General features: G+C 51.5%; 1 protein-coding gene across 5 annotated transcripts in view; it reads right to left on the bottom strand.

Moving 5' to 3' along the window:
- The window catches only part of Ift122 (intraflagellar transport 122), a 54225-nt gene that overhangs the window by 30538 nt on the left and 5642 nt on the right, over window positions 1-18045 (bottom strand). For 3 of the 5 annotated variants that reach the window (XM_071605857.1, XM_071605859.1, XM_071605858.1), the window contains exons 2-12: window positions 16277-16343; window positions 15041-15125; window positions 13612-13690; window positions 11994-12070; window positions 9331-9397; window positions 8826-8972; window positions 7609-7785; window positions 5559-5634; window positions 2099-2290; window positions 1817-1955; window positions 396-598 (exon numbers count right to left, since the gene is read on the bottom strand). In XM_071605857.1, coding sequence (XP_071461958.1) covers window positions 396-598; window positions 1817-1955; window positions 2099-2290; window positions 5559-5634; window positions 7609-7785; window positions 8826-8972; window positions 9331-9397; window positions 11994-12070; window positions 13612-13690; window positions 15041-15125; window positions 16277-16343 — 1309 coding nt within the window. The remainder of the gene's footprint in view (window positions 1-395; window positions 599-1816; window positions 1956-2098; window positions 2291-5558; window positions 5635-7608; window positions 7786-8825; window positions 8973-9330; window positions 9398-11993; window positions 12071-13611; window positions 13691-15040; window positions 15126-16276; window positions 16344-18045) is intronic. The other 2 variants (XM_027931836.2, XM_027931837.2) reach the window with 1 other exon arrangement.

Raw genomic sequence — 18045 nt, 5'->3', positions numbered from 1 at the left:
TGACCTCGACACTTTTTAGATATGTTCAGAACACTTTTTCGATGAATAAACAAATCTCTCTGGAGGTAAAACTTCCTTGACTGCTGAGTCGATCCAAGTTTTTTATGTGTGAGTGCTGACCAAAAAAATCATCTTCATCTTATGGGATGAACCAAGTTCTGTTTTGAGTCATGAGATCTAACCCCAGTCACCCAAAGTGGCCTACAACTGGGAAACAGGTCTTCTCTACTTCATGGCTCAGGTCTCCCCAGGAGAGGCTGATTGGTCTACATGCCAGTAAAGGGAATAATCACAGTCACAGAGTGACAGAAAGGGAGCATCCAAAGCCTGAGGTGGGGCGGGAGGGGGCTCTGGGGGGAGCAGGGAGGGCCACCAGCCCCCCAGCTTCAGCCCACCTGGCAGAGGATGATGTGGTCCGTGCACACCACCAGCAGGTTGCAGTCGTACTTCCGGAGAATCTTCTCCTTCACCTGGTAATGCATGTCCGAGGAGTCGTCGGAATACAACTCGTAGATGAGGATCTTCTCTGGCAGCTGAATCGCTAATCGATTTTTGTAGATGGCAATCTTCTTGACAAGCTCTTTGCATTTAATACGAACTGTCAGAGACCAAAAAAAAAAAAAAAAAGTCAGGCTGCTAAGTAAGGTGGAAGGCAGAGAAATTAAAAGCTATCACTTACTTAATGCTACCGGCAATTACAGTGAGATGCTCTCATTAAAAATCTTTATGGAGGGGCTGGGGTGGTGGCTCAGCGGTAGAGCGCTTGCCTAGCATGGGCGAGGCCCTGGGTTCGATCCTCAGCACCACATAAAAATAAATAAAAAAATAAAGGTCCATCTACAAGTGAAAAAATATTAAAAAAAAAATCTATATGGACTGTCTGATATATACAGTCGGCTCCGCTGAGCACTGGAATCCAAAGTTGTACACAATATGATCTTGGTGACCCAAGCTTACAACCCAGGACAGGAAATAACATGTTTTGGGGTTGCTAATTGCTGAGTGTGAATCTCAACTCTTCTGCACAACATGGACAGCCCCTGATGATGGGAACCCACCAAAGTGACCAAACTCGCCTCTGGCCACTCCCACCCACCTCCTTGACAGCAGGGGACAGTATGTAGTTTCTGGGACACACTAGGCCATGCCTCACTACAGGCCAAGTAGGAAAAATGGAAAAATGCCCAGTTGCCCGAGTGACTTCGCTTCACCCATCACAGAACCTTCAAATGTAGATGCTCCTGGATGGGGACCACAGGGAGCCAGCCTGGATCTGCAAGAAGATGCCCAACCTGGGTCCCTACACGAGGGCACCCACGAGTGTGAGACAGTGTGAGTGTGAGTGCTGCTGCAGCAAGGGCACGTGTGGCCTGTTGACCCAGCAGGGCCACCCGTGTGGACTTGGACTGGGACGCAGTGCGTGAGGCCCAGGCTGAGCTCATGGGCCACCCAGTCTCTAGCAGGACTCACCCAGAGGCAAGGGGAGGCTGAACTAAGAGAGTGACCTTGACCCAAGAGGGTAGAGACCCACACTGACCCATGTGGCCAACCACCCTGGCTCTGGCAGGCCACAAGTCACCCTCTATTTCTCAAAAAAACCTGCAAACATTTTGTGAGTCAGAGCATATTTTTAGAGAGAGGTCATTGCTTTCCTTATAGCCTCAGGGAGACCCATGTCCCCCCGGCCCCTGGCCCCAAAAGCAAGAATCAGAGTTTGCAGATGTCTTCAATAGGCCTAGGAGAGACATTTCCTTGTCACTTCAGGGCACTGTCACCGGCTCCCTCGACCTGCCCCTGCCCCCAGTGCCTGCCCTACCTTTCTGCTCCGTGATCAGGTGCTGGATCACCACGTCCGTCATGCCGTCCCTGTAGGCATAGCGGTCCTTGTAGAGCCCGTGAACTGTGCTGAAAATGAGCTGGTAGAAGGCGATGGTGCCATCCTGGCAGCCGACCACCTGCAGGGAAGGACAGCCATCAGCTCCGCACGGGGACAGTCCACCCTCCCAGGTCAGGAAGACACCAGGATCTGACGGCCAAGATGGCTGCCGGTCAGGGCCTCCTCAGGTAGAGGCCTGGAGAAGGGCCTTCCTCCTCTTACCACATAGTTGGAATCGGGCTTCACTTTACAGGTCCACACCCAGGAGTTCTGCTCCCCGATAGTGCCCAGCCGCACTCCGTCCTTGGTATAAAGGGACACTTGCTTGTCTGACCCCCCCAGCAAAATGTACTCCCCTTTAGTGAAGTAGCTGAGGCAGCAGGGGTCAAAGTTCAGCGACTGGTCCTTCCCGATCTGAGGAAAGAAAAGCCACACCACGGGAAGGAGCAGGTGAGGGTCCATCGTCACCACACCACCGTCAGTCGCTTGACCCCCCCACTTGAGCAGGGGCAGCTGGGAGGACGGGGAGGGCTGGCGGCCTCCATTATGAACACAGCCTCCCTGCCTCCGGGCCTCCCTCCTCCTCCCCCTCCACCCAGCCAAATCCTGACTCCTGGTGGCAACCGCATCTTCCTCAGGTGACCCAACTGTCCTGAAGTGTGTCTTAGCCTCGCAGTCAACCTGGGGGTGGGAGGTGGTCTCTCTCCCGTAGGCCCCCTCCGTGTGTGGCTCTTGACACATGCAACGTGGGTTCCCTCCACCCCTGGACTTAGTTTTCTATCAGTTTCTCCCCCCAGGATTTCACAAAGCTGAGAGCACAATCCGTGGCTTCCAACAGTGAGACAGCTGTGCCGTCATAACTGCTGTCACACACCAGGACATTCCTGTCACCCCCAAAAGAAATCCCAGATCTGTCAGAACTCCAACTGCGTCACAGTTCTCTATGTAGTCTACACACAAGCCCCCACTCAGATATGTGATTCAGAAAAAAGAAATCTCTCCCTTTCTGTGTGTGTGTGAGTGTGAGTGTGTAACCTCCTTTGAGGTGCCTGCCTCAGCTTTTAGGATGAAGGTCAAAGTCCTGAGCTCGGCCTTGGAGATCCTTTGTTCACTTAACATGAGTTTGTGACTGTCCACACGGATGGCACTCTCAGACTGCCGTGTCCACACAGGTGTTATTCTTTCCATGTCCCCAGAACCAGCCACCTGTCACCTTCCCCAGGAAACATCCCAACCTCCCCAGATTTAGACCCCCACACCCCCGGCCCCGGCCCCCACCCAGCACCTCCCTCTCTGTTCTGGTCACAGATCTGAGCTCCTGTCTTCCCTGCAGCCCAAGCCTCTCTTGCCACCAGAGTTCCTCTTGCTGCCTCTGTGGGGGTCTTTTCTGGGGGGAGGACTACTTATTAACATTATTGAACTAATAATCAATTTATCAAAGAAAATTCTAGAAACCAGTTTCTGCCTTAAACTCAATGTACAGGTATCTCCCTATTTCTAGTAAAAGGGATCAGCCAGTTGACTTTGTTTAATGAATGCCATTTTGAACAGATTATAATGTCCCTCAAATAGCCACATTTGCAACTCAGTTAATTCCTGTAAACTAATTTAAACTGCAATTATAAGTTTAAGAAGCGCGATTTTCATGTCTTTTTTAGGAATTTCCAACGCCTAACAACCAAAAGTTTCCTTCATACCTACACAGTGTTAGTAAATCTAATAAGAAAACTGAAAAAATCTCAAGAATTATGATATGAGAGGCCGGCACCTTTCGGTAAAGGCTCAGTGCTCCTGGGGGACCAACCTTCCTCTAACTTAATCCTGAACTCTGAACCCCAAATACAACACACCTGAAGACACTGGCGGGCAACCAACAGCAGGTGGAAATGAAGACGTGCGCACACACAGAAGTCAGGAATGACACTCAGGGGAGCTTCTCCCCCACCCTCCTCCCTGGGGTGCTCCACCCCTGAGCTACGTCCCCACTCCTTTTTATATTGACACAGGGTCTCACTAAGTTGCCCAGGCTGGCCTCCAACTTGTGATCCTCCTGCCTCAGCCTCCTGAGTTACTGGATTCCAGGTGAGTGCCACTGTGCCTGGCTGAGGTTCTTATTAAAAATGAGGCAGGACGTTCCACAACAGAGAGGCAGAGGGACAGCCTAGGTTCTGCACAAAAACTCAGCTGAGTGTCTGGAAAGGCCTGAGCTAAGGCTGAAGCTGCACAGACTCCAGCTACTGTGGGCCACTAATTCGTCAGATACACTTTTCTCCGTTCTCTCCTTTACTGGGTGGGATTCCAGTTCAGTGGTCTCTAACATTTCTGTTAAGCTCATCCAGCAGATTTTTTATTTCAGTTATTGCATTTTTCAGTTCTAGAATTTCCATCGGATTATCTCTCCACGTCTGTGCCTTCATTGTAAGCATATTTTCCTTTATTTCCATTATTGGTAAGCCAGGTCCTCTTATGCACTTAAAATGCCAAAAATGCACAAATTTTACATAAGCCTAAGAGACTGTGTGCCACACACTGCTGAATGAGGATGCTCTCGCATTACGTGGAGGAGCTTCCAGGGCCTGGCAAACCAGCCGCCAGGTCATTAAGATAAGGGTTTGGGGAAATCAGTCATTGGACACACACACAAAAAAAATATATCTGCTATCTTAATCATTTCCTTACTCAGCTACAAAATAAGTGAGCACTTGTAAGACAGGCGTAGAGGAAATGGCCTAGGGCTGGGCTGGCCCATCTGGAACCTTGGTCTAGCAGACACACGTGGAGGAGTAAGGATGCCCTGAAACCAAGGACCCCACCCACTGGGCGTATTTCCTTCCGGGCTGAGTGTGCAACCCACACCCGCCACCTTCACACTAGCCTGGACACTTTTTTCCACTGACACGTCATCCTGTTATCAAAGTCCCTATATTTTAATGTGCAACTGAAGACTTCTTCTGAAGCAGGACCCTGACCAGGCCCCTCGCTGCCTGCCATCTAGGGCTCCTCAACACTATGGGATGTCACGCCCAGTGCGTGTTCCTGTCCTTCACAACCATGTCCCATCTGCCAGCTCATCTTCAATCCACAAGCTCTGGGGTCCAGCCGCCCTTAGCAGCTCTCTGTTCTCGCCCTGCCTTGGCCTGAAACCATTCCCAGGATCCTTGGGAATTCCTGCTCATCCTGTTCCCAGGGCTGCAGGATCTCCCACCTACTCCTGTGGATGTTCTATACTTGGGGTCCCTGTGGTGGCTGTGCAGCTGTCTGGAGGGGATGCCATGTATCCCACCACACTGCCATCGGGTGTGTCCCCACCAGGCTGTGAGCTCTTGTAGGGCACAGACGAGCGCTTACACTCCTCCATATGGGGGCCAACCCAGAGGGGGCCATAAACACTGGGGGGTGACTGGGAGCTGGACTCTCTTGGTGGTGATCACACGCATTTCAGACAAGGGTTCACCTCTGAGTCCCAAAAGAGAGACTTTAAATTCATACAATCAAGACTTCAGGGTCAGGCTCCACTATGTCCCAGCAGTGTGGGATCCTGGGCATAATATTTCATTGCTCTGGTCTTGGCCGACTTATTTCTAAAAAGGAGACCTTGACGCAGCCACATCCATGTTTTTAGCCGCTCAAGTCACAAGAGCCAAGCCAGGAAACAACCGTACGTCCGTACGGCCCTACATACCTGCTTTCCACTCAGTTGGTAGAAGGAGAGTTTCTGTCCCCAGTCAGCTACAGCCAGGATGTCATTATGCTCCTCTCTAATCAACAGAAGACAAAAGAGGTTAAGGGGGGTCGCAGACTGCTGAGGAGCACAGCCCCGACAGCCCAGTGAGCAACAGGAAGCAGCAAGCCCGGCCGGGTTGGCAGGATGCCCTGCTTGTGAAGCCAAGGGCTGTAATCTGGCTCAGTCCACTGACCAGTCCACCGGGCTGAGGAGAGGGCAAGGTCGGGCCTCCTGGGGTCTGCGGCTCCCCTGCTGATAGGCTGGGACACTGCCAAGTGGCTGAGACCAACACTAAGAAAGAGCAAGTCACAGTGCAGAGCACCTTTTCTTATGTACTAAAAAATAGGGGAACAGCGTTTGCAGAGAGAAGCCACAGACTCTCTGGTGTTTGATAAACAGAGGCAAAACTCACTTGCGCCTCCTAAAGAGGAAAAGTTAACCCCTGGAGCCAGGTTCTCTTGCACCTTACACAGGTGCAATGGCTTCTTACTGGATTTCTTTTCCTTCTTATTTTTTGAGACAGGGTCTCACTATGTTGCTCAGTCTGGCCTTCAATTTGCAATCCTCCTGCCTTGGCCTCCTAAGGCACTAGGATTGCGGAGTACACCACCACGTGTGGCTTTGGATCTGATTATAAAAAGGGTCTTAGACTTTCAGAAGACCAAGAACTGTTCTGCAACTGCGATCTCTGGGGATCAGTGCCTTGGGGCTGGGGCCGAGGCTTCAGCTGAGTGGGGGAGAGGGCTACCTGGGAATCTAGTTCAAGAGAGAGGCATCTCCAGTCTTTAAGGCCGGGTCTCCATGCACCTAAAGTGACCACCTTTACTAATTCCAGCTTTTCAGAGCCCAGGGCCTGACGGTCACCTGGCAGTGTCACAAGATATGCTTGAAAAACCCAGCCCAAAGTAGCAGAGTGGAAAAAGTCATAGGTACTAGTTCAGAAGAAAAGAGGAAAAGAGAAAGGTTGAGAGAGTGGTGTGGGCAGGAAGGGATCTGCAGGTGAGCTCTGGGCAGGCGGCGCTGAAACTCAACCCAGCCCAGGACCAACCCGAGGCCACCCTTCTGGGGAGGTTCCATGTGGCTGTGGGCTGGGCTGTGTCCCTGTGAGCTGGATTGGCACCTTTCAAACTTTCCCTGCCCCTCCCCAGGGACGTGGGACTCTTCACCACGACAAAACCTCATGGGGACCTGAAGCCCTCCTAGTTCCTCTCTCCCTCCATGACCCTGGGTTCTTCTGAAGAACCTCGAGCACCTCGGATGCGGTGTGGCGAGTCCCAAGCTAGGTCAGTACTGGCCAAGAGGACATCTGGTGGCAGCTCTCCCACTCTGCCCCCTCTGGAGCTGTCCCCACAGGAAATCTCAGGGGACAAGAGAGACCGATGGGCTTCCAGGCTTGGTGGCTAAGGACTGTGGGAAGTTGAGCACGTCCTCTCTGATGGGTGTCCTCGTCCATGCAAGGAGAGGTACGGTGTGGGGACAGGCCAAGAAAGGTGTCCAGGAATGGAAGAAGTGGTAACCGAATCATGGACACCCACACTATGCAGATATTTTTTAAAAATCACAGTTTTTAAAGGATTTTTTTCCCCTAGTACCAGGGATTAAACCCAGGGGTGCTTAACCTCGGAGCCCCATCCCCAGCCCTTTTCTATATTTTATTCAAACACAGGGTCTCGCTGAGTTGCTTAGGGCCTTGCTGAGTTGCTGAGGCTGGCCTTCAACTCACGATCCTCCTGCCTCAGCCTCCTGAGCAGGGGTGGAGGATGACAGGGGATTATAGGCCTGTGCCACCATGCTGGGCTCAGAGGATTCTTAAGGTTACTGGGAAATGTTCCTTAACTGAAAATCAAGAAGCAAGAAAATCTCTGCTCTTTCAAGATTCCCTCGTTTCTTACAGGATCACGTGATGGCTCACGTACAAGTGCTTGCTGGGCGCTCCCTTGCTGGGGACGCTGGTCTCTCCCTGCTCCCTGGCCCTTACAGGAGGGCCCTGGCTCCTTGGGACACTCACGAGCTGCCGTCCCGGGGAGAGTCGTCGTCTTCCTCGGGCTCCTCCTCCTCTGCCTCACTACCCTGACTACTGTACACTGTTGGCTTCAGAGTGGAAGGGATTTCCTGAAAATATCTGCTGACAATGATTTCCTCAGCGTCCTCGTCCTCTCTGTCCGTCCAAAAATTCTCCCATCGGCTGTGGACAGTAAGTGGTTGTTCACAATCACAGGGCCCAGGCCGTCACTCCTAAGCCTGTCAAGGAGCCCCTGGACCCTACCCGGAAAAGCAGGCCACCAGGTACGCTGGGCATCCTGCTTCTCATGAATTAAAAATGGGAGCCTGAAGCCACAGAGTCATCTGTGGCCACAAAATCAAACAGCAGGAACTGTGGGGTAGGCTAATGGCTGCTGATGGCATGAGATACATGCTGCAGGGCCGGGCCAGGCCGGGTGGTCCAGGAAGCAGCATAGTAAGCTGGTGTGGGAGAGGCCGCAGAGTGGGGTGGCCTCCTGAACCAAGCAAGGGCCCACCTATGAGGTGACACTGAGCTGCTAACAGTCAAGTCCTGTGATTTACCTCTGGAGGACTCTGGGGTGGGGTTGGGGGTTTAAGGACATCAAGGGATTACACAAAGAGCCTCTGAGGCTGTATTAGGCCCCCTCACGTCACCTGGGCACGGGAAGGAAGTGGGGGTGAGGTCTGATCAGGTAGATGTCAGTGGTCCGCAGACCTCTAGGTTGTAGGGACACGTTTGGACCTAATTTTAACTTTTTTTGGCAAGGGCAAAAACAATAAAAAATTAAAAAATAAGGCTCGTGACTGAAAAGGCTGTGGACCAACAGGTGGGCACGTGGTCTGTCCAAGCTTGGAAAGTACACCCGAAGGGAAGAGAGAAACAGCCACAGGAAAGATGGCAGCAAGTAGTGCATAGGGAGATGGCTGTCCTGAGTCGCTCACCCCAGGCACACTCAGACACGCGTGTGCACACACACACACACACACACGCACCCCATGGGCCGGCCTGCAGAGCTCAATCTGCTTGGCTTCATCTGTGGGATTCATTCCAAAACTCAAGACAGGCCCTTTGAAAATGAGATTTCAATGGAACAGAAGAGATTCCACACCAAGCCGTCTAGTGGGTCAAGAAGACTTTCGAAATACAGTGACGTTGGGAAGACAGAGCGAACTCTGCCCGCTGAGGTGTCTGTCCCCAAAGGAGGACGATTGGGAGGGTACCTTGATGGGTTCCAGCAAATGGACCATATTGGGGACAGGGAGCCCCCGGGCCTCTGGATCTTGACTTTCTCCTCGCCGTTCTTGTTCCGGATGCTGATGACCCCGTTGAACATCCCCAGGGCCAGGTACTGACCGTCATTTGTCCAGCTGTGCACATGATCGACAGAGAAGGGGACAGGAACACGTGAGGAGGAGGCCTTGATTTTAAAGAAGGGGGGGGGGGGGGCGGCGCAGGCTGGGCTACCGTCCTGCTCATCCCTGACATAAAATCAGAGGTCCAGCTGAAACTCCCACCTGTTTTGGGGACAAGTGTCTTTTCCCAAGTGCCCACAGTTCTGAACAGTGCCCCATGACAGCCCTCAGCTCCTGCCTGCAATCCTGCCCCCGCCCCACCTCCTACTCTCCAATCCCCTCCCAGACCCACAGCACCCTACCAATGGACCCTGAGTCTTGGCTTGAAAGATGAAGGAACATAAAGCCCATTTTCAAGTGGCCCTTGACCTACCTGCAGCAGGTGACCCTGTTGCTTGATTTGTGCTTGGAGACAGACTTCTGTTCAGGAGACCACAGGCCTGGGATGTGCGGGAATATAAAGGACCAAGTGGTCAGAATACTATGTAGCAATCAAAAAGGAATAAACTGTTGACCTGTATAGCAACTTAGAAGGTCTCCAGGGTTTTCTGTTGAGTGAAAAAAGTCCACCTCAGAAGGTTATACACCAGATACCAGATTCCATTTTTTTTAAGTTTTTTTTTTCTTAGTTGTAGATGGACACTATACCTTTACTTTATTTATTTATTTTTATGTGGTGCTGAGGATCGAACCCAGTGCCTCGCACATGCAAGGCCAGCTCTCTACCACTGAGCCACAACCCAGTGCCACATGATTCTATGTATATAATATTCTTGAATGCAAAACTGTAGGATAGGGAACAGATTCATGGCTACCAGGGGTTGGGGATAGCAGGAGGAAAGGAGGTGCGTTGGTGATAAGCAGTATCTGTGTGGTGGTGGGACTGTTCTGTATCACAGTGGTGATAATCAAAATGTGATAAAAATGGCAAAAGCTAGCTGGGCGAGGTGGCACATGCCTTTAATCCCAGCGACTCGGGAGGCTGAGGCAAGAGGATCACAAGTTCAAGGCCAGCCTGAGCTACTTAGTGAGACTCTCAGCAACTTGGTGAGACCTTGTCTCCAAAAGCAAAATTAAAGGATCAGGGATACAGCTCATTGGTAAAGTGACCTGGGTTCAATTCGCAGTAGCCCCCACCAAACATAAATAAATAAATAAAAGACAGAACTCTACACACACACTGTGCCTGGCCCAGTTTCCTGGTTTGGGTGCAAACGTTACGTAAGACGTGCCCACTGGGGGAATCAGATGAAGCCTGCGTGAGACTACCCTGGACTATCTTTGCAGCTTACTGAGAATCTATAATTATTTCAAATGAAAAAAAAAAAAAAAAAGAAGATAGATTAGTGAGGCTCTAGCCAAAACTTGTCTGCAATTTAAGTCTCAAAGAAATAAACTAGGACACTGTAACCATAGGGATGGACGCTGGGCGAGTGTCTCACGCCTGTAATTCCAGCTGCTCGGGGGCCCAAAGCAGGAGGGTCACAAGTCTGAGTCCGGCCTGGGCAACTTTATCAAGACCCTGTCTCGAAATAGAAAAGAGATGGAGCTCAGCGGCAGAGTGTCCTGGTTCAATCCCAGGGCTGCGAAATCTAATGAATAAATAAAATAATGACTGGTGCTAAGGATAAGTCTCCTCTCCCAGGACTCCGCCACAGCACACAGCCTCGTTCTTGGGACACTTGGCACCTAGGCTTGCTCCCTGTGGCCCCAGATGCCCTGGCTCAGTGCCCCACAGCAGGGACAGCTTCAGACAACATAAGCAAATTCTACCCTTGGCCTGAGCTGTGAAGCGTAATGACAGGGAAACGCAGCGCACAGCTGTATTTATGCAGCCAGGTGCGACGCTCAACAGGTTATCGTCCCCCTCTCCCCCAGGGTGTCCTCCCCCCACCTGGCCCTGCAACATCTCCACCTAAGCACGGTATAGCTGCTGCCCCGAGCCTGCCCGGGCCTCCAGCTGAAGGTAACCCGCCCTCAGAGGGCTCCCCAGAGAAGGTTCAAGAAGCAACCAGCTTCCTGGGTCCACACTCTGGTTCCTCCACTCACCGCTGAGTGGCCTCCAGTGACCAGGGAACCACGCTAGGCCCCAGTTCTTTGAGCAGGGTGCAATGAGACTAGAACCTGACCTTGTGGTCACCTGGAAGTCATCTTTAACCCTCAGGACGGTGCCTGGCACGTAAGCACTCAGCAAATATTGTTTTTACTTAAAAGTTTTTTTTTTCTTTTACAAAATCTGCCTTCCTCCAAGAGCACAGGCTTGAGGACAGGGAGCCTGATTTATCTTTCTAATCCTCTCAGTAAGCACAGAGAAGATCCACTTCCAGACCCATGAGAGCCCCCTATTTATTTACACAGTGCTCTCCGTCACCTTCTCTCTTGTGAACCTCAGAACCACATCAGTGGGACAGACGGGGTGGGTCACTCCTTCCTTTCGGATAAAGACCCTGAAATGCTGAGCGGGATCAGGTCTCTGGCTATTCCCCGACCCACTGTCTCTTGGCAAAGACACATTCGAGGTGACAGAAACCCAGGGTCCACCTTCCATGGAGATTCCCACAGGCCCCTCCCTCCACACGCATCTCACTGAGCACCTCATTCGGGCCAGTGCCACCCCAGTCCCTGAGTGATGTCCACAGGGACTCAAGGCCTTCAGCCCCTCAGGAAGCAGAGTCACCCAGACAGTCGTGACAGCACCACCCTTGACATGGTGAAGAACGTCACACCCACAAGGACCTGGATGAGCACAGGTGGGTCAGCTGGAGTGTCCCTGGTGGGTGGCCACAGGAAATCATGCCAGGGCCCTGACCAAGTCCCTGCCTGAGGCCTTTGGTCTCTTACCAGTCTCAAGGTCATTGTCACTCATGACCTTGGTTTCTGCACAGATTAGAATAAATTCCAGCCTCCCAGGGTGGAGCAGTGCTGCTGGCTCTCGGGTGGCTCTCAGGGTGAACGTGGGGGTCATGGGTGGATTTCAGCATGTGGGGCTCAGAGCTCCGGCTATTCCCAGGCATGGCGCTGGAGGTGGGGACCTACCGAAGTCGTTGGAGGAGCAGGACGCCAGCTGGTGCGTGATGGGGTTGTAGGAGACGCACTGCACCGAGTCGCTGTGCCTGCAGAGGAAATGGCTGCAGGTTGACACACAGCCCCCACAGACACCTGGGTGGGTCAACCAAGGCTGGGACCAGGAGCCACGGCTTTGGACTCTGCGTGACAGGCCCCCTGCAAATGACCCACAAGCAGCACAGGGGCTGATGGCCCTAACCACGAACATGCAGGGCGTCAGGTACCGCGCACAGCGTCTGGCCCCAGGTTCATTCCTTCTGCGTAACGTCGGCCTTGCGACCCCAACTCAGGTTCTCATTCAGACATTGTTGATTTGGGCACCTGTGTGCAGGGCAGCGGCATTCATAGGAGCCAAGAGCTGGATACAATCCGAGTGTCCATCAGCAGGTGGACACCACAAAAAACATGTGGCGCATGCACACAAGCACGCACACAACAGCATGTTATTCATCCTTAGAAGGCAAGGAAACCCTGACCCATGCTACAGCACAGACCCATCTCAAGGACGTGACACTAAGTGAAGTAACTCAACTACGACAGGACAAATCCTGTGGGATCCACTCACACGGGCACCTGGAACAGCCAAAATCAGAGACAAAAAGTAGAAAGGTGTCTTCTGACGGCTGAGAGAGGGGCAAAGGGATATCGAGGAGATGAAACTATAGAGAGATGACTTGTGCATCCGCTGTCCCACGGCTGACTGAGGAGACGCAGAAAATAGTAACTGTCAGCCGGGCACGGTGGCACACGCCTGTCATCCCAGCAGCTTGGGAGGCCGAGGCAGGAGGATCATGAATTTGAGGCCAGCCTCAGCAACTCAGCAAGGCCCTAAACAACCCAGGCAGACCCTGTCTCCAAATAAAATGCAAAATAGGGCTGGGGATGGGGTTCTATGGTTAAGCACCTTAGGTTCAATCCCCAGTACCAAAAAAAAAAAAAAAAAAAGATGGTACATTTTAAGATGGTACCAGGATTAAAAGAAAGAAAATTGTTTGCTGAGTACTTATTGTGGACCAGGCACTGTACTGGGCACCAGGAAGACAAGAGTGAGCAACAACACAGTCTGTGGCCTCCCAGAAATTATGGGCTGGTGGGTGAGACTGTTCCACCAACAGAACATAAAGCTACATGGGTAAGAAATGCCAGCAGGGGACCTGCCCGGGTCTAGGAGAGCAGGAAGAGTCTGCAGGGACAGGGACCTCGGAGCCGGGAACCTGCAGGGACGTGGGGGCTAGCGAGCGAGGGAATTGGGGGACGGGGGGAGGCCTGAAGCACACTGGGCCCAAGTTCCTGGCTTGTGACACTGGGGGATGGGGCCATTCCCTGAGGCAAAGCGTTGGAAGAGGCCAGGTGAGGGCTGAGGGGCACCTGTGGTGGCCTAGGAACTGAACGTGTTATATGTCACCACCAGCCCAGCTGCCACCTAGTGGGGACTGTTCACACCATTCCCACACGTAGTGACTTAGTTTTCAAGTTCATTTCAAGTTTAAAAAACAAGTTCACCTTTACATCTTTCCTAAGAGGCTTGTGCGAGAACCATGAGCGAGTCAGACTCGTCACTCTGCCACTCGAGTGGCGGGTCACTTACGTGTACTTGAGAATGCCTTCCAGTTTTGACGTCCAGATAATAACGCTTTTATCAGCTGATCCTGAGGCAAAGCGCTTGCCTAGAAGTGATTTTAAAAAGAAAATTGTCACATTCACTTTAAACCAGCATTTCCCAGACAGCATTTCTTAGAAAACTAGTTTTTTAAGTTTTTTTAACTGTTACCCACTTCTCTACTTTTTTTTTTTTTTTTTTGGTGCTAGGGATCACACCAGGGCCCTGTGCTCGCCAAGCACACACTGCCCCACCAGGAGTCCGGCCCCTCCTGCTTCTCACCAGGACTGGGAGACGGCGCTCTGGGTCCCCAACCTCTCTCACCAGCATGCCCCACACAGACGACTGAGGGCCTCCAACAGGCAGGGGCAGGGGCAGTGGCAGATGCCTCTAATGCCATCAACTCGGGAGGCTGAGGCAGGAGGATCACCAGCTGGAGGCCAGCCTCAGCAACTTAGCAAGGCCCTACGCAACTTAGCGAGACCCTGTCTCTAAATAAAATACAGAATAGGGCTGGGGTGGGGCTCAGTGGTTAAGCGCCCCTGGGTTCCATCCCCAGTACCAAAAACAAAACAAAAAAATCTGGGAGTCGTCCTGGCCTCCTCTTTCTTTACCCCCCACATCCAGTTTGTCAGGCAATCCTACTGGCTTTACCCTCAAAATATATTCAGAATCTGGTGACTCTCCCATTGGGCTGGGGTGTGGCTCAGTGGCAGAGCCCCTGCCTGACATGTGTGAGGCCCTAGGTCTGATCCCAGCACAAGAAAAACAAATGACCTGACTACTTCTCTCGGCTTCCCTGGCCTCCACCCTGCCTGGGAGGTGCTTTCCCGCCCTCCTGCCCCGGCCTCCTGTCCACAGGCTGCTCCCAACACAGCAGCAGGAGGGGGCCTTCAGAATGCAAATCGCATGGGTGCCTCCTCTGCTCAGCCCACTCAGGGCCTCTCCATTTTCACTAAGCATCAAGGCCAAGTTTGGCCCTTGCGGCTGCCCGCGTGGTCTGGTGACCTCTCAATCCCGGCCCCTGTTCCTGGTTCACATAGCGGCACCTGGGAGACTCTGTCGTGGCCCTTCCCTGGCAGGGTCTCTCTCCTCCAGATGCGCAGTGTGCTGGGCCTTCAAGCCTTTGCTCACCTGTCCCCATCCGTCGTATCCTGTCCCCAGTCCCCCCAGAATAGAAGCCCCCCTGGCCGTTTGTCTGTCCTGTTCTCTGAAGTATCTCAAGCACCTTGGACAGTGCCCAGAGCACAGATGGCCGCAAGATACATGCTGGATCGCCTGACAGGACGGAAGTCCAGGCGATTGCCCTGTCCTCGCATCTGGGAGCTCTATTTTCAAAATAAATAAAGACTGGCTAAGGGGAAAATGAGCAGCTGTGACGCCATCACGGACAGCGGGACCCAGAGCAGCCTCTCACCATCCTTAGCATAGGCCACACAGTACACGGTGTCCTTGTGTCCCTTGAGGGGCTGAACCAAGGTGCCATCCGAGGTTTCATAAACCTGGGAAAAGACAGAGAAGTACACATTACCTAGGGGGCACCTAGTGTTCAGAATTCTTGCAGGGCTGCTCCTGAGACTTGGAGCACACCTGTCATTCCAGCAGCTCGGGAGGCTGAGGCAGGAGGATCGCGAGTTTAAAACCAGCCTCAGCAAAATTGAGGCCCTAAGCAACTCAGTGAGCCCCTGTCTCTAAATAAAATACAAAATAGGGCTGGGGATGGGGCTCAGTGGTCGAGTGCCCCTGAGTTCAATCCCCGGTACCCCCCAAAAAAGAAAAAAAAATCATAGAACTGAACCCTGGCTTTGCAAGTCAGAGGGGGTGTTACAAAGCCCATCTGGAATATGGATTCAGGATACTTTATAGCCTGTGGGATGCAGAGATGTAAAAAACACACCGTCTAGAAATCAGAGCAACACTGTCCAAAATGGTCAGAGGATTGGGAAGATAATCTATGAGAAGGCTCTGGGTTGTTTACCCTGGAGAAAGGCCGTCTGTGGAACAATTCACCCAGGGCTTAAAGATCCTGCAGTTACTAAGCAGAGAAGGGACATCAATCAGTCTGCAGATCTGGAGACAACAGAGGACAGGAAGTGGGCTTACGTAGCAGGAAGGCAGATCACAAAGGTTTTTAGGTCAAACAGAACGACTTCTCTGAAGATTCCATTTATACACTGGGACAAGTTCCAGGGGGAGCTGATGTCCTTTGAAAATATGAACAAATAGGAAAGAGCCATATGGAATTGTTTAGGTGGGCCCCTGTCGAAAAGTTGGGGTCAGGCTCTGTGGTCCCCTGGAGAGAGAGAGGACCTTCAGAACTGCTGCTTGAATTTTTTCAAGGGGACAAATATGAACTGACACCCGCCCAGTTTCAAAAGCATTTTGATTCATTGTCCTCGCCTCTTTTCAAAGCAAAGGGGGAAGATGAATGGTCCCCAGGAGGCACTGTTCACAGGTTCCTATCTGATGCACAGTTTACTTACCTGTTTTAAATAGCCCATTTCCTTCCCTATGAAAAAATAATGGCTGGTCTCTCTGCCCTGGCCTTTTTTAATCTCAAAAAAGAAAAAAAATAGGGGGGAGGGTCCAATTCCACAGTGCTTCTAAGAGGGTGGGGAGAGCACTTAAAAAGGAAACTCAGACCAAATCCTACCAGTAATCTGTTTCCTGCAGCCAGAATCAGTTGCGTTCCATCGGGCTTAAATGCAAGGTCATAGACACTAAATCAGAGACAAGACAAAAAGACAATTAGGAACCAAAATAATGAGGTCGGCTAATGGCCAGGAAAGCCAACTTGATTTCCATTATGAAAACACCGCAGTGTGGAGTAGGGAGAAAAATAATGGCTAAGAATTGCATTTGGTTGCGAATTCCATTCAACCACCACGCCCTGGCAGGCCACTCCATCACAGTCCCCCGGCTGGCCGTCCTCTGGGACAGACGTGATTCAGAGTCAACTGTAAAGGGCACTGACTCTTCCAACATTGTAGCCACTGTCAAGGCTGCACACCTGGGAGAAGGTGTAGTGGCTAGTGAGTGAGTCCACACTGGTATTTACTGAGTGCCTCTGTTGCTAGGCACCAGCAGATAGGAGATGAGAGGATCAGAGGCCCTCCCTGTCCCCAAGAAAACTACCATCCAGTGGGAAGGTGTCAATCAGACACCTCACCAAGAACTATTCATCCATTCTAATACACACACACACACACACACACACACACACACACACATACACATTTTAATACACCAGGGATTGAACCCAGGGTGCTCAACTACTGAGCCACATCACCCAGCCCTTCCTATTTTTTGAGACAGGGTCTTGCTAAATTGCTAAGGGCCTCGCTTAGTTGCTGGCTGGCCTCGAACTTGCGATCCTCCTGCCTCAGCCTCCCAAATTGCTGGGATTACAGGCGTGCGCCACTATAGCTGACTCAGGCATACTTTTTTTTCATATTTTAGCATCTCTGAGTTTGGAATATGTCTGATAATTGATGATACATCAGTTCAACTGATAGCATTTTTTTTTTTTTTTTGCTTTCTTATTGATACCCAAAATAATGGTGTTTTAAAATCAAGGACCTCTTTGCCAGTTGTGGTAGTGCACACCTGTAATCCCAGGAACTCGGGAGGCTGAGGCAGGAGGATCATAATTTAAAAGCCAGCCTCAGTAACATAGTGAGGCCCTCAGCAACTTAGTGAGGCCCTGTCTCTGAATAAAAAATAAAAAGGGCTGGGGTGGGGTTCAGTGGTTAAGTGTCCTTGGGGTCAATCTCTGATTTAAAAAAAAAAGATCAAAAGGAGAAAGACGGAGTGTTCAGATTTGGGGACAGGATTGAAGGGGCTTCATGAAGAACATAGTCTTTGAATAAGGCAGAACTTGGTGACATGCAGGAGGAGACTCACAAGGCACAGCCCTCAGGCAAAGAAGACAGATCAAGCACAGACCTGAATGTGGGGACACAAGAATATAAATAATTGAGTTTGAGAGAACCATTGGCTACCTACAAGGCCAGGAGAGAGAGGAGGCTAGAAAACCAGGCCCGAGCCCTGTTCAAAGGTTCTGGATGGCAGAGGGCCTCCTTGTTCAGATGACAAGAAACGGCAGTCAGAACTTATTGCAAAAGCTTTGTGTGGTCAACTGCCTGGCGCTTGTCAGAATCTAAAAATCCACACCCTCAGTGACAGGACGGGGGCCCGTACTACAGACAGCTCCAGGCTGGGCTCTTCTCAAACCCACAATGTCATTTCATCTTCCCAAGAATTCTGTGATGTAAGGATCATCGCCCTCGGGGCTCTGGACAGTGGGTCCTGTATCCACAGATTCTATCAACCAGGGGTTGAAAGGATTCAAAAAATAAAACTGCAGTGAACACAGATTTTTTTTTTTTCTCGTGACTATTCCCTAAATAGACTAGGACAACT

This window comes from Marmota flaviventris, chromosome 20 (assembly GCF_047511675.1).
Source record: "Marmota flaviventris isolate mMarFla1 chromosome 20, mMarFla1.hap1, whole genome shotgun sequence".
Lineage (NCBI taxonomy): Eukaryota > Metazoa > Chordata > Mammalia > Rodentia > Sciuridae > Marmota > Marmota flaviventris.
This window is presented reverse-complemented; position numbering and strand designations above follow the sequence as displayed.